At 45.1% G+C, this 18,164-nt stretch overlaps 1 protein-coding gene across 2 annotated transcripts in view; it reads left to right on the top strand.

The window, feature by feature from the left end:
* LCP2 (lymphocyte cytosolic protein 2) overlaps window positions 1–18,164 on the top strand; it is a 52,241-nt gene that overhangs the window by 13,082 nt on the left and 20,995 nt on the right. Inside the window, exons 4-10 of one of the 2 annotated variants that reach the window (XM_077137622.1) lie at window positions 9,296–9,361; window positions 9,857–9,888; window positions 10,525–10,562; window positions 13,201–13,390; window positions 16,011–16,108; window positions 17,722–17,788; window positions 17,876–17,959. In XM_077137622.1, the coding sequence (XP_076993737.1) occupies window positions 9,296–9,361; window positions 9,857–9,888; window positions 10,525–10,562; window positions 13,201–13,390; window positions 16,011–16,108; window positions 17,722–17,788; window positions 17,876–17,959 (575 nt within the window). Of the gene's footprint in view, window positions 1–9,295; window positions 9,362–9,856; window positions 9,889–10,524; window positions 10,563–13,200; window positions 13,391–16,010; window positions 16,109–17,718; window positions 17,789–17,875; window positions 17,960–18,164 lie in introns of both variants that reach the window. The other variant, XM_077137621.1, reaches the window with a different exon arrangement.

The raw sequence follows: 18,164 nt of genomic DNA, 5'->3' as shown, positions 1-18,164 counted from the left end.
AAATTAAAAAGAAAAAAAAAGAAGGCTCCCTTGACAGGACCAAGCATCAGACTCATAATCTGGTTAAATTGGCAGAAGACATTCTAAAGTCAGTTGATGCCTATTTGGAGTTTATTAAAGAAGAACTTGTTAAATATCTTCCTCTGTTTAAATCCACAGTAACTTGGAAAAAATAAGAAGAGAATTTTGTAGGTGGTGGTAAAGCCACAGGTAGATATTGGTTTATTCTTTTTATGTTATTAATTCTCATTGCAACCATTACCAACAGTTAATTAGATTGGGAAAATCTAAGATCCAAATGTATAAGTAATGCACTAATAGCTCTTTTTTGTCTGCCTTCCTCATAAGGCTTTCAGTTTCCAATAGTGGAGACAGCCTCCAATTTCATCTACTTAGTACCTACTTCAATTCCTGAAACAGAGAATACAGGGAATGAAGGAGAGAGGGAGAAAAAGGGCAGGAGGGATCCAGAGGTGAGCAGAACAGCCATGGCCTTTTTAGTTTGTAAGCTGCCAGAATGCAATACACCAGAAATAGAATGGCTTTTTATAAGGGGATTTATTAAGTTGCAAGTTTATAGTTCTAAGGCCATGAAAATGTCCAAACTAAGGCATCCAAAGAAAGATACCTTGATTCAAGAAAAGCTGATGGGTCCAGAATACCACTGTCAGCTAGAAAGGCACATGGTGATGTCTACTAGCTTTCTCTCCTGGCTTCTCATCTCATAAGGATTCCCCAGGGGTGCTCTCCTTCTGCATCTTCAAAGGTCTCTGGTTGTGTGGGCTCTCTCAACTCTGTTGGTTCTCAGCTTTTTCCAAAATGGTTCCTTCTTAAAGGGCTCTAGTAAGTAATTCCACCTTGAATGGGTGGAGACACATCTCTATGGAAACCATCTAATCAAAATATACCACCCACAATTGGATGGGTCACATCTCCATGGAAACCATCTAATCAAAATATACCACCCACAATTGGATGGGTCACATCTCCATGGAAACAATAAAAAAAAAAAACCCACCCAGCAATATTGAATGAGGATCAAAGGACATGGCTTTTCTGGGACACATAACGGCTTCAAACTGGCACATTCCAGCTTTTGGACCCCAAAGAGACATGGTCTTTCTAAATGCAGCAAACATTCATTCCATCACAATATCACAAAGCCTTAAACCGTTTCAATAAAAATATAATGCAAAATCAGAAACGGTACAAAATCTCAACAAAGTTAGTTACAGGCATGGTCTGTCATAAGGGAAAATTCTCCTCTGGCTCTGGAGCTGAAAAACTCAGAAAAAAGTTATCTGCTGCCTACATACACAGGAGGAACAGTCATAGGATACATGTTTTCATTGCCTGCCATAGGGAGAAATTAGAAGGAATGCAGGGGTCACCAGATTCAAACAGTTCCGAAAACCTGCAAGGCAAACTCCATTCGATTTCAGTCTGAGAGTCATTTATTCTTAGGGCTTTAGAAAGTGGCAGTCCCACCCCTTCCAAGGGCTTACTCAGTGGCTGTTCTCTCTCCAAATGCCGGTGTGGAGTTTGCGACCTTGATGAACACTGGGGAGACCAATTTTTTCTCAGCTCCAACCTCTCTAAGCATCAGCCAGCACCCAGGCTCTCTGCCATCTCTGGGGCACAGGCTCAACCCCTCCACAACAATGAGGTGGCAGCCAGACTCCCCCCAGTACCCAAGGAATGTGCCTCACCCTCTCCAAGGCCCGGGGCACAACTCTTCCAGAACATGGAGATGGAAGGACCACCCTCTGCCTTCAGGGCAAGTGCTTTTGTGGGTCTGCTCTCCTGGCTTGAGGTTTCCTGGCTTCAGACCTTAGCTTCCATGGTTCTACTTTTGAAGTTATTGTTCCTTCAATTTGTCCCTTTTCTGTCCATTTTAGTCCAGCCTGGCAGTAGTTCTACTTGTACAGATCCCACAGCACTCTTGCTGGTCATTTATGCAGTATGCTGGGATCCTAACCATCAGATAACAGGACCTTCCACAAATCCTTCCTGATAACTCTATCTCCAATGCTGGTGTTTTCTGAAATGGCTGACTAGTTCCATATTTGGTTAAATCATCACGTAGGGCTCTATTCTCTGGGGTCTCCTTTGCTGGAAGCCCAGAATTTTCCAGACTATCAATTTTTGGTTTCTTTGTGCCCAAGAGTTCATTTGCAGCTTCTCTCTTTCACGTCACATTTCACTAGAAGCTGCAAGGAGAATCCAGGCCACACTTTCCACATTTAATTTGAAAATCTCTTCTGCTAAATATCTGAGTTTATGGCTTTTAAAATCTGCCTTCCACCTAAAACCAGTAGTCAATTTTGCTAAATTTTGTGCCACTTTAAAACAAGGATCAACTTCCTTCCAGTGTGCAATAATACACACATCATTTATGACTCTAAAGTCTTATCAGAGGTATTCTTAGAGTCCATCTTTCTACCAACAACCTCTTCAAAGCATTCTAGGCTTTCTCTGTCAAGATCCTCACAACTCTTCCAGAATCTTCCCCTTGTCCATTTAAAAAGCCATTACAACATGTTTGATATTTGCAAACAGCAGCACCTCACTCTCAGTACCAAAATCTGTTTTAGTTTGTAAGCTACCAGAATGTACTATGCCAGAAACAGAATGGCTTTTTAAAAGGGAAATTTATTAATAAAGCAAGCTTATAGTTGTAAGGCCATGAAAATGTCCAAACTAAGCCATCCAAGGAAAGATGGCTTGACTCAAGAAAGGCTGCTGAGTCCAGAATACCTCCGTCAGGTAGAAAGCCATATAGTGATTTCTTCTAGCTTTTTCTTCTGGCTTCTCATTTCATAAGGATTCCCTAGGGGTGTTCTCCTTCTGCATCTCCAAAGAGCTCTGGCTATGTGGTCTCTCTCGTCTCTGTTGGCGCTGAGCTTTTTCCAAAGTGGTTCCTTCTTAAAGGGCTCCAGTAAGTAACCCCACCTTGAATGTGTGGAGACATATCTCCATGGAAATCATCTAATCAAATCTACCTCCCACAATTGGGTAGGTCACATCTCCATAGAAACAATAAAATAGACCCCACCCAGCAATAATGAATAAGGATCAAAGGACATGGCTTTTCTGGGGTACATAATAGCTTCAAACTGGCACAACCCATTGAAGAATATGACCAACCCTTAGCAAAATGGAAATGGTAGCAGAGTCTGTCTCCCAACATCCTCCTTCCCTCTCCCATTCACTGGCTAATCTTTGTCCAGGTACCCAGTCCTTCCTCAACCTTCAATAGTATTTCCCACACAAAGAGGATCCTTCTCTCCCTATGCAAGCCATGAGAAACTTAACTTCCAGACTCAGCACTTCGTTAATCATGTCAGGTAGCTTTTGACAAGTACCTCTCTCAGGGCCTTACTTTCTTATTGGTACAAATGAGAATAAATGCAGTTGTATAAGCCACACAATGATTTGCAAAGCACACATGAAAGAATGCATGTAAAAAGAATAAATGTGGGGGAGAAGTAGCCTCTACTGTTCACCTTTCTTTTCTTTGACTTTTCCTCTCTAGCAGCACAGAATACTGAGTAAGAATTTGAGATTATGCTAATCAGGATTTGGCATAAAATAATAATAGCTGACGCTCATTCAGCATATATTGCTGCTTCCCCATTGTTTCCTCTAATTTTCACATTGACCCTAGGAGGTAGACTCTATTATTATCCCCATTTTACAGATGAGGTACTGAGGCTCAGAGAATTCTCAACTTTACCTAAAGTTACCTCATTGATTCTGTGAACCAGTTATGATGATCCCTCTTTTACAGGCTCTGCAGGGTTAGTTGCTCCTCCAAAGTCACATCATTAGCAAGTGACAGGAAAGATCTACACCAGGTTTACAAAACTCCTAAGGCTTCCCATGATAGCAAGTGAAGGAGTTTTATCGAAGGCCAGGTGTGACATGGGAGGCTGAGAAGGATTATAAGCGATCATTGACTGAGGCTGATAATAATGGATTCCTGGGTCACACCTCAAAGGGGTAGAGGCCCAAGACATAAAGTTTGATTTACTGGTGAAAAGTCAATGGGAGGGGGACACAGGGTAAGAAGTGGGGAGACCACACCTTGCCGTCAGTATATTTCTCACCTACACGTGGTTCTTTTCTGAGGTCTTAAGATGATGGTGAAAGGCTGCTTCCTACTTGCTAAGGCAATATTGTGGCTACTTCCTGGCTTCTTACTTGACAAGCACAGAACTCTGGAAGGTTTAGTTCTTGATTCATTGAGGTTGATCTTCAAAGGAAGAAAACTTGGTTCCTTTAAAGAATGATACAGAAAGAGAGAGAGAGAGAATGTGTGTGTGTGTGAGAGAATGTGTGTAGAGAGAAGGGCTTGAGGGAGGTGGTTTCAGAGGAGAGAGAGGCAGGGAGACAGGAGAGAGTCAATGTGAGAGCAGAGGGTTGAGGCAAAAGCGAACTTTTGCTTGGAAGCCTGGGGACAGTGCTATTTCTGGAGGGACCAGCCTTTGGTTTGAAGTCTGAGTCAAGGGAGGGAGAGGAGGCAAGCAAGTCTAAATCTACTACCATGCATGCCATGGTAAGAAATAGGTTTTATATTGCAAGCCAGTACACAGCTACATGTACAGATGTATAGACAATGGAAACAGAGTTTGCATGAAAACATGAAACACATGATATATGCTTGGATATTTTCTATGCTGTTCGGTTTCTATCTTTTCTTATTCTTTCCCTCTCCTCCCTTCCTCCCTCCCTCCCTCCATTCTTTCATTTTTTGCTTCTTATTACTTTTTTCCTTCTCAGTTCTAGAATTGACAGGCAAAGTTAATTTCAAGACCCACATGTGGGTTTCCACTTTGTTAAGCACAGGTCTAGAGGATGGATCACTAAGAGGGAGACCAAGCTTTCCTGGGAGAATGCTAGGGCATACATCAAAGATAGATTTAGACCCCTCACCCTGGTCACTCTCCTTGCTTCCTTTCATCACAGTAGAGTTACTCCAACTCCTCCCCTGCTATCTTTTCCTCCTCCTCCTCCAACTCTTCCTTCTCCTCCTTCATCTTCTCTTTCTCTTTGTCATCTTCTCATTCTTCTCCTTCTCCTTCTTAACAGTTTCCCCAGTGTCAGAGAGTGACAGAATTTATTTTACAAACTCTTCAGATCATAAGAATAACCCTGGGTACTGGTTGATGGTTCTTATTTTTAGGCTCCTCCCTTAACGATTCTTCTCAGTTAAATCTAGGGAGCACTTGGCCATCTGTGTCTATAAGAGGAGCACCTGTGTAATCCTAACAGTCAGGCCCACCCTCCCTTATTTTGCTGATGAGGAAGCTGGGGCCCAGGCCCATTTGTACAAGACCAATGCCTTGTTTGAGGCTTCACAGTGAGCACCATCCTTGGGGCAGATTTGGGACAAGGACTCACTCTCTGTAACTGCATGTCCCATGCCTTCTACATCACCAGGGTGTCTTAGACTGAGAAGTCGAAGACTGGCCCCAATCATGCAGCAAATTAGGTTGTTATTGAGCTGGAACCCAAGTCATCTTTGGATTCCACCTTCCTGCCAATGGCCTAACTTTGTTAGAGGAGTCACATTTCTGAAAGATGTCTTCTCCTTAAAAAGAAGGAAAGCCAAGAAACTACTATCTCCCTGCTACCCAGCCCCCTTCACTCTCCCCCTGGTCACAGTGAGGCCAGGGGGAGGGGGAGGGTCATGGGATGAGGGGAAATGAGTCATCTCCGGCCACTCACTGTCACTTGGTCCTCTGTGTGTGTTGGCGGGTAGGTAGATTTTGGATGGTTTGCACATAGACAGAGCAACCACCTCCCTGGATCAACCCAACAGTATCACCACCCTATCTCCTAAATCCAGCTGTGGCCCTGGCTAGCTTAGAAGGGTCTTTTTGAGGTCCACCAAAGCAGGAGGATCTTGGAAGCCCAAATTTTTGCTGCAAGTCACACCGCTGGGGCCCGCTTTGTTCTCTTTCAGCTCTTTGCTACTCCTGTGGTAGGACCTGCGGTTTTGCATTTCCTTCCTTGAATAGTTAGAGCCCCAGCAGCCTCCAGCCTGGCTGTTAAAGATATTGGCAAGAAAAGGCACCACACAGAAGGTGTGCTTCTGTGGAGCAGAAGGCCTTTTCAGGATTCAAAGCAACATTGCAAGCAAGTCAGAACACAACTCAGCATTGTAGAATTGGTGGATAAAGGTGAGGTGACTCTTTGAAGTCATTGCTGAAATGTCACTCTCTCGTTGAGCCCTACCCTGATCATCTTAAATTGCAACCACACCACACCCATGCATCCCCAACCCCTCTCACCCAGCTCCTCCCACTATTGCATGCATATAGAAGTACCTATAATTTTACTTCTTTCAGGGTTCATTGTTTATTGTCTGTCCTTCTTCACTAGCATGCAAGCTCTTCAAGGGCAGGGGTCTTTGCCTGTTGTTTGTTGATGGATCCCAAGAACCAGTAATTTCCTGAGACTTAGAAGGTCCATAATGCATATTTGTTGGATAAACAAGTGACAGGAGGCAGCTGTATTAACTAGACTCACGGAGCTCCCTGAGCAGCTATGCAGCAGACCCTCAATCTCATAAGTCTTAGGGAAGGAGAAGGTTTCTGTATCATCTTCTCAAAAACATGTGTTTAAAGGAAACCTTGTCCTGAGCAATAGGATGGTATGACCAGGAGGCTACTGGGAAACTGGCATGCCTGCTTCAAAGTATTTCCCCTCTGGTCAGTCACTGAAGATTGAACTCTCTACAGTGGAGTTATTATAGAGATTAAACATTGCCCTCTCCTTCTCTGTCTTCTTAAATCCCTAATATGCTTATCAGAATTCATTTATCTATCATTCTCGTGAAATAGGGGGCTTTTGAGCATGTTTCCTGGGAGCATGAAAAAATGGGGTTTGGGGGCTTGGGGGAGGAAAGAGGGAAGTGGAGGCTGCTAAGGACTCTTTTTGCTAACTTAGCAATTTGTTTTAGAACAAGCTTGTTACCTTGAGGTACTCACTTAAGATGAAGGAATGTAGATTGCGGTCATTCTCATAGAGGGCCAGGGCTCAACGCATCTGCTCCCTAGGAGTTTGCAGCATAAAGGGAATGAATACAAGGGTGTGCTGTGTTGAAAGTGTGCTGGCTTAGAAACTAGGGAGACTGGCTTCTGGGACTGGTATGTATTACAAGGAGTGGGGAGGACCTCTGTCACCTCATCACTAAAATGAGGTTGGACTAGATAATCTGTTAGGCTCCTTCCAGCTGCCCCAAATCTATGGGCACACTGAGCCTTCTTGTTAAGGAGGGTCTGTTTGGTCATAGCAATGGGTGTTAAGGGAGGCTGGAATCTTCTATCCTGGAGGTTTGAAAGACAAGAATGGATGCTGGTTGCACGGGCATGCTTGAGGTACAGTCCTGGTCTCGGGGCCCTGCAATGGTTCTGGGACAGGGGGTTTTGCTAGATAAGACCTGGCAGTGGCCAAAGGCCAAGAGAATCTCCAAAGTCTCCTGGCCAAGGTGGGTCTCAGGGGATGGATGGTCTCAGGGGATGGATGGTCCATGGAGTCTCCTACTCTGCAGACTCTATAGGGAACACTTCTTCAAGTTTTTATAAGAATCCACATCACTGAGTAGGAAGCAGGGAGGAGAGGATGGAAGGAGATAACAGTCCAAAGACAGTTATGCAACAAGGAGTGATTCATCCAGGTCTAAGAGATGGTGTAAAAGTTTCTAGAAGCAAGATACCGCCTCAAAGGTGTGAGACAAAGAGTCAGTGGACTTCATCCCTTGGGGGAATGGAGAGAAAGGGGAAAAATTCAACTTCCCCATTTGGAGAATTCTTGATATCTCACAAGCAGTGGGGACAACCAAATCAATAGGCCAAGCCCTCAATCTTGGGATTTGTTTCCATGAAACTTACCCCTGCAAAGGATAGGCTAAGCCTACTAAAATTAGGCCTGAGTCATCCCCAGAGAACCTCTTTTATTGCTTAGATGTGGCCTATCTCTCTGCGAGCCAACAGGTCAAGTAAACTTATTGCCCTCCCTCTTTCTACGAGGGACAGGACTCTCAGGCAACATGGTACAGAAATCCTAGAATGAGCTGGGACTCAGCATCAAGGGATTGAGAAAACCTTCTCTACTGAAAGGGGGAAGAAAGAAATGAGACAAAATGTCAGTCGCTGAGAGATTTCAAACAGAGTCAAGAGTTATCCTGGAGGTTATTCTTGTGCATTAGATAGATATCCCATTTTCAGTTTAAGGTGTATTTGAGAGGTTAGAGGAAAGTGCCTAAAACTAGAGCTGTGTTCCAGTAGCCATATTTCCTGAAGATGATTGTATAATGATATAGCTTTAGCAATGTGACTGTGTGATTGTGAAAACCTTGTGTCTGATGCTCCTTTTATCTGTGGTATGGACAGATGAGTAAAACATATGGATTAAAAATAAATAAATAACAGGGGAACAAATGTTAAAATAAATTGAGTAGATTAAAATACTAGTGATTAATGAAAGGGAGTGGTAAGGAGTAAAGAAAAAAATAGGGGGAACAAAGGTTAAAATATATTGGGTAGATGGAAATACTAGTGGTCAATGAGAGGGAGGGGTAAGGGATATGGTATGTATGAGTTTTTTCTTTTTTCTTTTTATTTCTTTTTCTGGAGTATCACAAAGGTTCTAAGAAATGATCATGGTGATGAATATACAACTAGGTGATGATATTGTGAGTCATTAATTATATACCAAGAATGGAATGTTCATATGTTAAGTCGTTCGTGTTTGTATGTCATTATGCTTTAATAAAATTATAAAAAAAATAACCAGGGAATTTCAGCCTTAGGAAGACCCCAATAGCACACAGAGCTGTAGCAGCCAGACCATAGGGTTGCAGGATTTCTGAGAACGGGGAAGCCAGGTGTGGAGTGACAAGGCTTCGTGGAAGAGATCTCAACTAGACTGTGAAGGCTGAGCCAGAGACTAACCAGCAAAGGGGAAAGAGGACTTCCATGGTAGGAACACGGGGTCTGGCAAGAGCAAGGAAAATATGGGTGACAAGTTATGGGAGGAAATGGGGAGCAGAGGGCATTCCCGGGAGGCGAAGGAGATAGGGCTGGCCTCAGGCTTCAGGAGGAGGTAGGCCAAGGTTTGCCTAGGTGCTAAACCAAACATCCTGCCATGCCTTAGGTTGTACAGATGAAGGAAACTCAGGGCTCAGAGGGAAGGCTGAGGTAGAAGAGGAGAGCATGGTTTTATCTCTTCATCTGGGGTGTCTTCTGGTCTTCCGGGTGCTTGATAAGCTTTTTTTTTTATCTTATAGGATTCTCAGTAAGTTGAGTCAAGAAATCAATAAGAATGAAGAGAGGAGAAGCATTTTCACACGCAAGTAAGTGAGGTGGCCCAGGGCCCAGGTGTGGCTGTAATGAAACTCAATTTTCAAACCCAAATGGAATCTTAAATGGGAGGCATAGGGCAGGTTTTGTCCTGATTTTGACCTGCAATGGTCCTCTCAGTTCCAGGAGGGGTAGGGGTCAGGGGGACGAAAAGGGGTATCTTTAACCTGGTGCTCAACAAGGTGTGTGCGTGGGAGTGGGGGGGCGTCCCTCTCCCTGCAAAGCCTCCTGCCCCAGGGTCCAGGACACTGTGGAACTTCCCCAGGAGTGCCAGGCAGTCATGAGCTCCCAGTCTCCACCAATGTGGTTTTTGTGGTTTCCAGGCTTCCTGGGCAGCCTGGGCCCTGTTGCACAGCAACAAGGACACAAGTCCTGGGCCATGAGACACACCCTCTACCAGAGGTCCTCTTGCAGGCCTAGATTGAGAAAGAAGAGATTCCCTCTTTAAATAAATAGGTCCATTAATGGTATGCTGTTTGCCTTCACAGACCCCAGGTCCAGAGGTTCCCTGAAGAGACAGGTAAAGGTCTCACATTTGAGAAGTGATTACTTTAGAAGGTGACAGCTCCTTCGATACTAGGGCTACTTGGGTATCATGCAAGTGGCCTTACTCATTTGTTATTAGCAATTCTAACCTAGGGAAAGGTCTGGACCCAGAGGGAGTAGAAGAGAGATGCCCCTTTGCAGGGCACCTGGCTTATAGCCCTGCTCAGCTAGGACCCCTGCAGAATCACCCTGAGGAGCTCTGGGAGCCCCTGAGCTGAGCCAGCCCCAATGCTTTAGAGTCTTTAAAACAGTTTTTCAACTGGTGAATAGCACATAGCGTTAAAAATGCATAATCCTGGGCCCCACCCAGTCCTGCTGAATCAGAAGCTCTAGGAACAGGGCCCGAGGTAGCTGCATAATTTAGATGCCTTCAGGTGTCTTTTATGCACGTGAAAGGTTGAGGACCACTGCCACCCTCTAGTAGAAAGAGCTCCTCAAGTAGAAATTCTAGAGCAGCTAGTGTATGACTGTGTAGAAGTTAGGATGGAGGGCTGGGATGGGGTGGGTGGGTGTGGGTGGGCATTAGATGGAGGTGTGATCATGGAACTGCTTTGACTTTCCTTCCACTGGCTTCCGCGGGTACTGATGATAGTGTGATCTCCTTCCACAGAAAGCCACGAAGAAGACAACGGGGGCTGGTCATCCTTTGTGAGTATGGCATGGGGTGGGGTTGCTCTTCTACCTTTATAGCAGTTTCCACTTTGACTTTTTTTATAAGGAACAAGCAATGTCAAAAAGTACAAGGCCTCTACCAAGATGCCAGCACCCCCAGCCAGGGGTGGGAAAATGTTTTCTATAAGGGGCCAGATAGTAAATATTTTCAACTACGTGAGCCATACAGTCCTTAGACAATGTGGAAAGGAAGAGGAGTGACCCCCTGCTGATAAAACTTCATTCCTAAAAGCACAGAGTGGGCTGGACTTAGCTGTGGGCTGTAGTTTGCTGACCCCACCCATGCCAGCCATTACCACACCTACTACTGGGCCTTTTTACAATCCTTACCTGTCTCCAAAAGAGGGGACCTCCCCTAGGAATCTACTGCAAAGATGTTTTTCTTGTGGACTTAAATCCTCATTGGAGGAACAGAAGGAAAGGGATTTCAGAATAGACAAGTACCCTGAAAAGACCACAGGAAAAGTCCATTCTGATTGATATTTTCATGTGAGGGGTCACAGTGACCCACTGGAGATTTTGATGAGTGCTATATATTTTGTTGCCAGAAAACATCTGCAGCCACTATGTGCGATGCTAGACACAGGCTAAGACTTATATGGATGAGAGTCCAATCTGTTCATTTTCCAGATGAAGCAGCCAGCCCACTGGAGAATGGGCCTTATGTAGAACCATACAACTAGGTAGAGGCAGGCTAGGAGCAAGGTCGACCTCAAACAAGTGCTCTTTTTTTTACAAAAGAAAGTCGTGCCTTTACAAAGCAGGTACAAGTCCTTCGTTTTTTGGATTCTGGTAAAAAGAAAGCATCAAATTTGCAAAAATGTTAGCAAAGTTTGTACTTTCTACATGGAAACAAAAGAATATGACAGATTTACTGAGCATACATGAGAAAAACAGACCAGAGTTCCCCCCAAATTGTTTGCATTTTTGCCCAGAAGCTGCCTCTTTGCCACCCAATGTGGCCCAGGGCAAGTCTCTTCAATCATGTCTATGAACCAAAGGGATCCATTAGTTTGTGGCTGTAAAACCCTGCAATTCCATCATGTGCCCAGCACTACGCCAGTGTTCAAGGAGGAGGGGGCAGAGATACAAAACCCGATCCTGTGAGCATTTTCTAGAAGAGATAACACATATCTATGAGAGAATATGATCAGGAACAAAAATTTAGGAGCCAAATGACTGAGAGAAATGAATTGTTCTAGCAGCAGAGAGGAAAATCTCCAGAGAGAAAGGCTTAATGGGGTAAAGACCTGGGGTAAAATCAGGAACAGTGGGTCCTGGGTGGGGTGGGCTGAGGCAGGGGACATCAGCATCCTAAGAGGAGATTTGGTGAGGCCATTGAAGGGCCACTTCTGGAGACCCCAAGCTCCATTCCTCAGAGGTTCATGCTTGCGATTCTCCCGTTCCAGAAACACTATTGGGCAGGAATAAGTCTTTTTTTCTTAGTTCAGGAAGATACTCAATTCTCACTTTGACTTCCAAGTTGTTTCTGTTTTTTTTTTTTTTGTATTTAATATTCTTCCAGTCAAAGATAAACTAAGAAAATCTTTCAGTTGAACAATGCAAAGGCAATTGTCCTTCAGCTACCCAACAGGACTTCTAGGATATCAGAACATGCCACTCCTCTCAAAGTGGCAACTTCCTCTTCCTGCTTCCAACGCTGCTCTTTGTTTTTACTTCAGAGAAATGCCCTGGGCTCATTTATTTACTCACTTAACTTTGGCATGAGGGCCCCGTGCAAGTCATCGGTGGGGGGCCAATGGTGTCACCCCTGCTTGAGAAAGCATTGCTGGGACAGTCCACTGTCACAAGACTGCTTTAAAGGCAGTCAGTCACCCAGCACCTAGGGCTTGCTTCCTCTGATATCCGCGGAGAAGCAAACATTAAATTAAAATTTAAAAATCTGAATGTAGAGCTAGACTCTCTTGCAACATGGGAGCTTCAATCTCAGCGTCAGATGCCCTGAATAATAGCTGTCATCTCTGTATATTCAACTCCTACCTAAAAAAAAATTGCATAAGGCCAGGGCATCTCCTCTCAAATCCAACTGACTCAGCCTAATTCATAGGCTTCCTTCTCTGATTTCTCCCACTAGCCTGGCCCTCAACGCCATTAGACTGAGAAGAAAAGTTCTAAGCGCAGTCACACTAAAGACAGAACTGTAAATTAACTAGAGTCATCACAAATGCCCCAGATCTTACATTCACTCTTGATGATGTCTACGATTAAAAAAATGTGTTGATTTAAGACAGAGCTGGTTCTCCCACACCTCCCACCCCCAACCCAGCCTTCTCCTCATTTCTTCTGCTATTCTCTGTTGTGCAACATGGTGTAAAGGACAAAGGTACCTGCCTAAGGGTCGGCATGCCTCGGTGGTGGAGTTGCTAGACTCACTGGCCCTGAGGGACTCTGGGCTCCCGGATCTCGGCTGCCCCGCCCTCAAAGTGGGAGGGGCCTGGATCTCGGCTGCCCCACCCTCAAAGTGGGAGGGACCTGCACCCGGGGCCTGCCTGGAGTACCCCGGAGGCCTTGAATAGACAGCGCGGAGGGACAGCGTGTCGAGGCCTGCGGAGCCTCCACGGGCTTCACTGTCCCTGATGCTCTATATTGGCAGGAAGATGACTACGAAAGCCCTATTGAAGATGAGGGGGGAGAAGATGACGGCGACTACGAGTCCCCAAACGAGGACGGAGAAGCGCCCCCCGAGGATGACCCTGATTATGAGCCGCCGCCCTCCAACGATGAGGAGGCCCTGCAGAACTCCATCCTACCTGCCAAGCCCTTCCCCAACTCCATATATGCCGGTAAGGGCCCCTCCCTGAGCCCCGCTTCCCACTGCTGCAAAGAGGTCCCACTTGCCCATGGCAGAAAACTCGGGGTCGCTGATGCCAGCTCAGCTTACAGGCTGCGTGGCTTTGGGCAAGGGATGCCACCTACCTGGGCCTCTATTTTCCCACCTGTGAAATGGGGACAGTAATCCTACAGACCAGCTAGATTTCTGCAGTCACCGTTGACAGTGCAAGTAATTCATGACCCATGGGGCTTTTGTCAGCATTAAACTGCCACGCCAGTGTTTTCAGCCCTTAGACTCGTTCTTTGGGTTACTCAGATACTCCAGAGTACTTTTCTGGTCCTCCCCCATCTGTGGCCAATTCCTAGTCATATGGCACTACTAGCCAAGAGCAGCCAGAATAAACAGAGGTATTGATGTGGGGTTTGACTACAACTTTTAAAAACTTTAGACTCCATCCAAAGATGTCTACCATTGATCTGTCCCTGTTCGCCCATTTCTCCCTCATTCGTTCATTCGACCAAACTTATCTAACTCCTACTAAGGGCCAAGCACTGTTCTAAATCTCGGGAGGTCATTGAGATAGAAGACCCAGCCGTGGCTTGTGGGACTCACATTGTAGTAGTAGTGATGACAGAAAATGAACACATACCTTCCTGCACAATATAATATCAGATCATGAGCTGGAAGGTTGATGACCGAGAGCACAAAACACAAATACCATCTAATCCTCTTTGATTGTATAATTTTAAAGTGCTTTCACACGCACTATCTCAGTATCTCATTTTGTATTTTTAAGCACCCTGTGTGAAAAGGGCAAAAAAATGTCAAGCCTTTTCCATATATAGGAAAACTAGGTCCAGAGAAGAATGGGTAACTAGTTGTTGAGCACCAGAAGGTTCTAGTCATAAGAATACAAATTGAACAAACAGTCCTCCCCTAAGGAATTCTGAATCCAGTGGGTGAGGCAGCATCAAACAACTGAATCACAAAATTATTTAAATGGTGATATGTACTCAAGAAGACAAGTGTAGGAGTTGAGGCTGGGGAATAGGCCTGGTCTAGGCTTGTTTCCTGAGGACAGGGTCTTTAAGTTGAAACATGCAGGATGAGTAGGAGTTGGCTAAGTGAGGGTGGATGTGGGAAGGGAGGAGCATTCAAGGTAGTGGAAAGAGCCATGCAAAGGCCCTGAGGCTCAAGGGAGCATGTCATGTTGGAACAGCTGAGATGACCAGTGTGGATAGAGTGGCCTCAATGAGATTAGGCCAAGTTTCCCTGAGTCCTGAAGCCCATTCTCTGGGGAAAAATGTTGCTTCTTTGGGGTCAGAACTTGGGTGGGACAAAGAAAGCTTCTAGGGTGTATAATGTAAGAAGCCACTCATTCACTTGCCTTTCTTGCCTCATTTTACTGTCCTGTCCTTTCCCTGTGAAATTGGTAGGAAACTGTCCTGTTGATCTGGCCTAGGAATGCTTTTCCAGTGATCAGAATAATGTGAGTCTCTGCCCAAGGCGAGTATGTGAACCAGTTAAGAGTCTGTGATTTGGTGATGGAGTTGGTGGCCAGATCCCCCGCCCAGTTCCTCCCTTTAAGGGGGGAATGACCAAACAGATAAAGTAGGAGTGGGGAGGACAATCCAGGGGATTTGTGATGGGAAAAAAGGAGACTCAGAATAGGATCCCCTTGAGCGGGAACAGCTGAATCCATCCTGTTCCAGCAGCTAGGTGTGTGTGTGTGTGTGTGTGTGTGTGTGCCAATGTGCCTGTGTTTGTGTGTGCATATGCATGTCTCAGTGTGCATGTGAGCGTGCCTGCATGTGCATGTGTGCACACATGTGTGCATGTGTAGGCATATGTGTGGGCTGTATGCACAGGTGTCTTTATGCATATGTGTGTGTGTGCATGCATGTAAAAATTTACTTCTTTACAACTTTGTCTGAAATCTCATCTTCCTGGTTCTGGCTGAGCTAATACAAAGGGGCCTTTCTTTCACACTCCAAGGAGAGTAAAAGGAACTGGGACAGAAACAAATACCATACAATGAGTTGGCTAAACAACAGAAATGTATTGGCTCATAGTTTCAGAGGCTAGAAGGTTCTCCCAGCCTTCTAGGTCAGTATCTTCTGCCTGTCCGGCAATCTTTGGGATTCCTTGACTTTTCCGTTACTTGGCAATGCACGTGATGTTCCCTTTTCCTTTCTCTTCCGGCCTCTATTGGCTTCCAACTTCTGGCAGCTCCCAGTGGCTGACTTTCCCGCTGCTTGTAAAGGATCCCAGTGATCAGATTAAAGTCCCACCTAATCCTATTCCGCTGCATCTTAACCGAAGTAGCATCTTGAAGTGGTCTTAGCTATAATGGTCCTGTACCCATAGGGGTGGAGTAAGATTAAGAACATGTTTTTTTCTGGGGTACATAACTCCAAGTCGCCACACCAGGTTTGGGGCAAATCTCTCCCATTGCTGGGGTTCCTGCTCGCCCTTGTAGGAGTCTGTGGGATGAAAGCCAGGTGCCCCAAGTTCCCCTGCCTGCGCAGAGCCAGGCACAGGACCTGTTCACGCAGAGCGCAGAAGCTGGGCTGACGTTCCCCTTGGTTTGCCATTTCTCCTTTCATCTTCACATCCTTGCATTTCCACAGACAGGTCCCCCTCTGGGAAGGGCCCCCAGCAGCCTCCAGCACCCCCGCAGAGACCGATGGCCGCCCTCCCTCCCCCACCAGCGTCCCGGAACCTCACGGTAGGCTTTCTCACCTTCTGTTACAACTTTTCATGTTTGCTTTCCTTATTCCCCTGCCTAGAGAAAGAAAACTATAAACATCTTTATCTAATTCTAATTCTGGAAGAAAAGATCATACAAGGTGGGGAAATGCATACTCAAGTACTCACATTGTTTTTTGGGTGAATTACTGGTGATTTTTAAAATTTACGTCGTAGTGCTTATCGTTATTTTTTTGTCATATAAATACATGTACCATGTAAATACAATATAAATACTACATATCTACTTGTATAATTAAAAGTCCCCTTATAGTATTCATTTTGCTATTCTATATAAGGGATAACTTTAAAATAAACTCTAAAAAAAAAAACCCAAATAAATGGCACCTACTGTCATCTCATGGAGATCGAGTCTTCCTCTCTCCTACAAAAAGACCTCTGCCACCTACTGGTCGGTGCCTGAAATTCCAGAGATAAATGCCTTCAGACCACTGGGCATATAATGAATCAATGAGCCCAGGGAGAAATACTCAGCAAATCCCCTTTCGTCTTTCCTCAAGCATACAGTACTGGTCTTGTGGGCCTAATTATGTACCCAGAGAAACCTGGAGAAGCTCAGGCTAAGGAGTTATTAGCCAGGAATGTGTATTATCTGAGCAATTGAACAGCTGAGGTTAATGCCAAGGCATCAGGCTAAAGGACGATGTTGAAGTATTTTCCTAAAGTTCAAAATCCAGATCACCCCACGTTGGAGACCTCCCATTTAAGAATAATGTAGAAAAGCAGTTAAGAACTGCCTTGGCAGTTCCATTGCCAAGGAGGCTGTTGGACTTTATCTACAAATGCGCTTTGTTTTTGAAATCTGAAGGCCTTCAGCTGCACTGTTGGGATGCTGAATTTACTCATCCTCATTCTCATTACCAAATATTGACAGGTATTTATCAGCACCTGCTGTGTGTCAAGTGATGATTTAGGTGCTGAGAATATAGTGTGAGCAAGACAAGTAAGGTTCCCCGCTATCATAAAGTTAAGATTTTGATTAAGGGGACGACAGATAATAAACAGATAGACAGATGTAAAAACAAGTAACTTGCTTAGGAGACCGGAGAGCAGGTAACATGATGTTGGGGAGGTAACATTGAGCTGGGACAGAAAGAACAGTGATAGGAAGAGCTGGGATAAGTGCATTCCAGTTAGAGGGAAAGGCATGTTACGAGATGCCAAGAGGACATGAGCTTAAGCTATTCCAGGACCTGCAAAAGACACCGATAGTGGGAGCCCAGTAAGCACTGGAGAGAGGACAAGAAGGGCTTGGCACAGGGGACAGGGACCAGCTCACGCAGGCCTCGCTGGCCACGGCAAGAGTTTATTCTGTTCTGAATGTGATAGAAGCCACTAGAAGGTTTAGCAAGGGAGTAGCCTGCTCACTCGGGCTGCCATGAAGAGAATACCTTGGATGAGAGCATGTAGAAACAGGGAGCTCACACAGGAGGCTGTCACCATAGTTCAGGTGAGAAACGAAGGAGAGGTCGAGAAAATTAAACAGATCCAGACACATTTTTGGGGATAAAGCCACCAGGAATTGCTGATATGCTGCAAATGTTTCCTAACATTTGGATCTTTTTTAAGCAGCCACTACTCCCACCTCAACCCAGCCATGAAGACCCTAGTAGAAGTAAAAACCACAAGACAGCAAAGCGTAAGTACAGGGGTTATCTTGCCTGCCAGCCCATCCTCAGTCAACTGCTTCCTTCTTTTAATTGACTTTGGTTCTTTTCCCTTCCAGTTCCTGCACCTTCCATAGACAGAAGCACAAAACCTCCGCTCGATCGTTCATTAGCTCCATTTGACAGAGAGCCCTTCCCACTAGGTTGGTATACTTCGTATTTGATAGATAATAATAGCACGTAGAGATTGCTTACTGCATGCTTTTCCCATGCAAATCTCTTTTAACCATTGTCACAATCCAATGAAGTGGAAACCTCATTTTACAGGAAAGGAAACTGAGGCATGCAAAGGTATTTCCCAAGATTACTCACCTATCAGGTAATAGAGTAGAGACCCAAGCCTCAGTG

This window comes from Tamandua tetradactyla, chromosome 20 (genome assembly GCF_023851605.1).
Source record: "Tamandua tetradactyla isolate mTamTet1 chromosome 20, mTamTet1.pri, whole genome shotgun sequence".
NCBI classification, from domain to species: domain Eukaryota; kingdom Metazoa; phylum Chordata; class Mammalia; order Pilosa; family Myrmecophagidae; genus Tamandua; species Tamandua tetradactyla.
The sequence above is the reverse complement of the archived record's forward strand: the minus strand, read 5'-3'. Positions and strand labels throughout refer to the sequence as shown.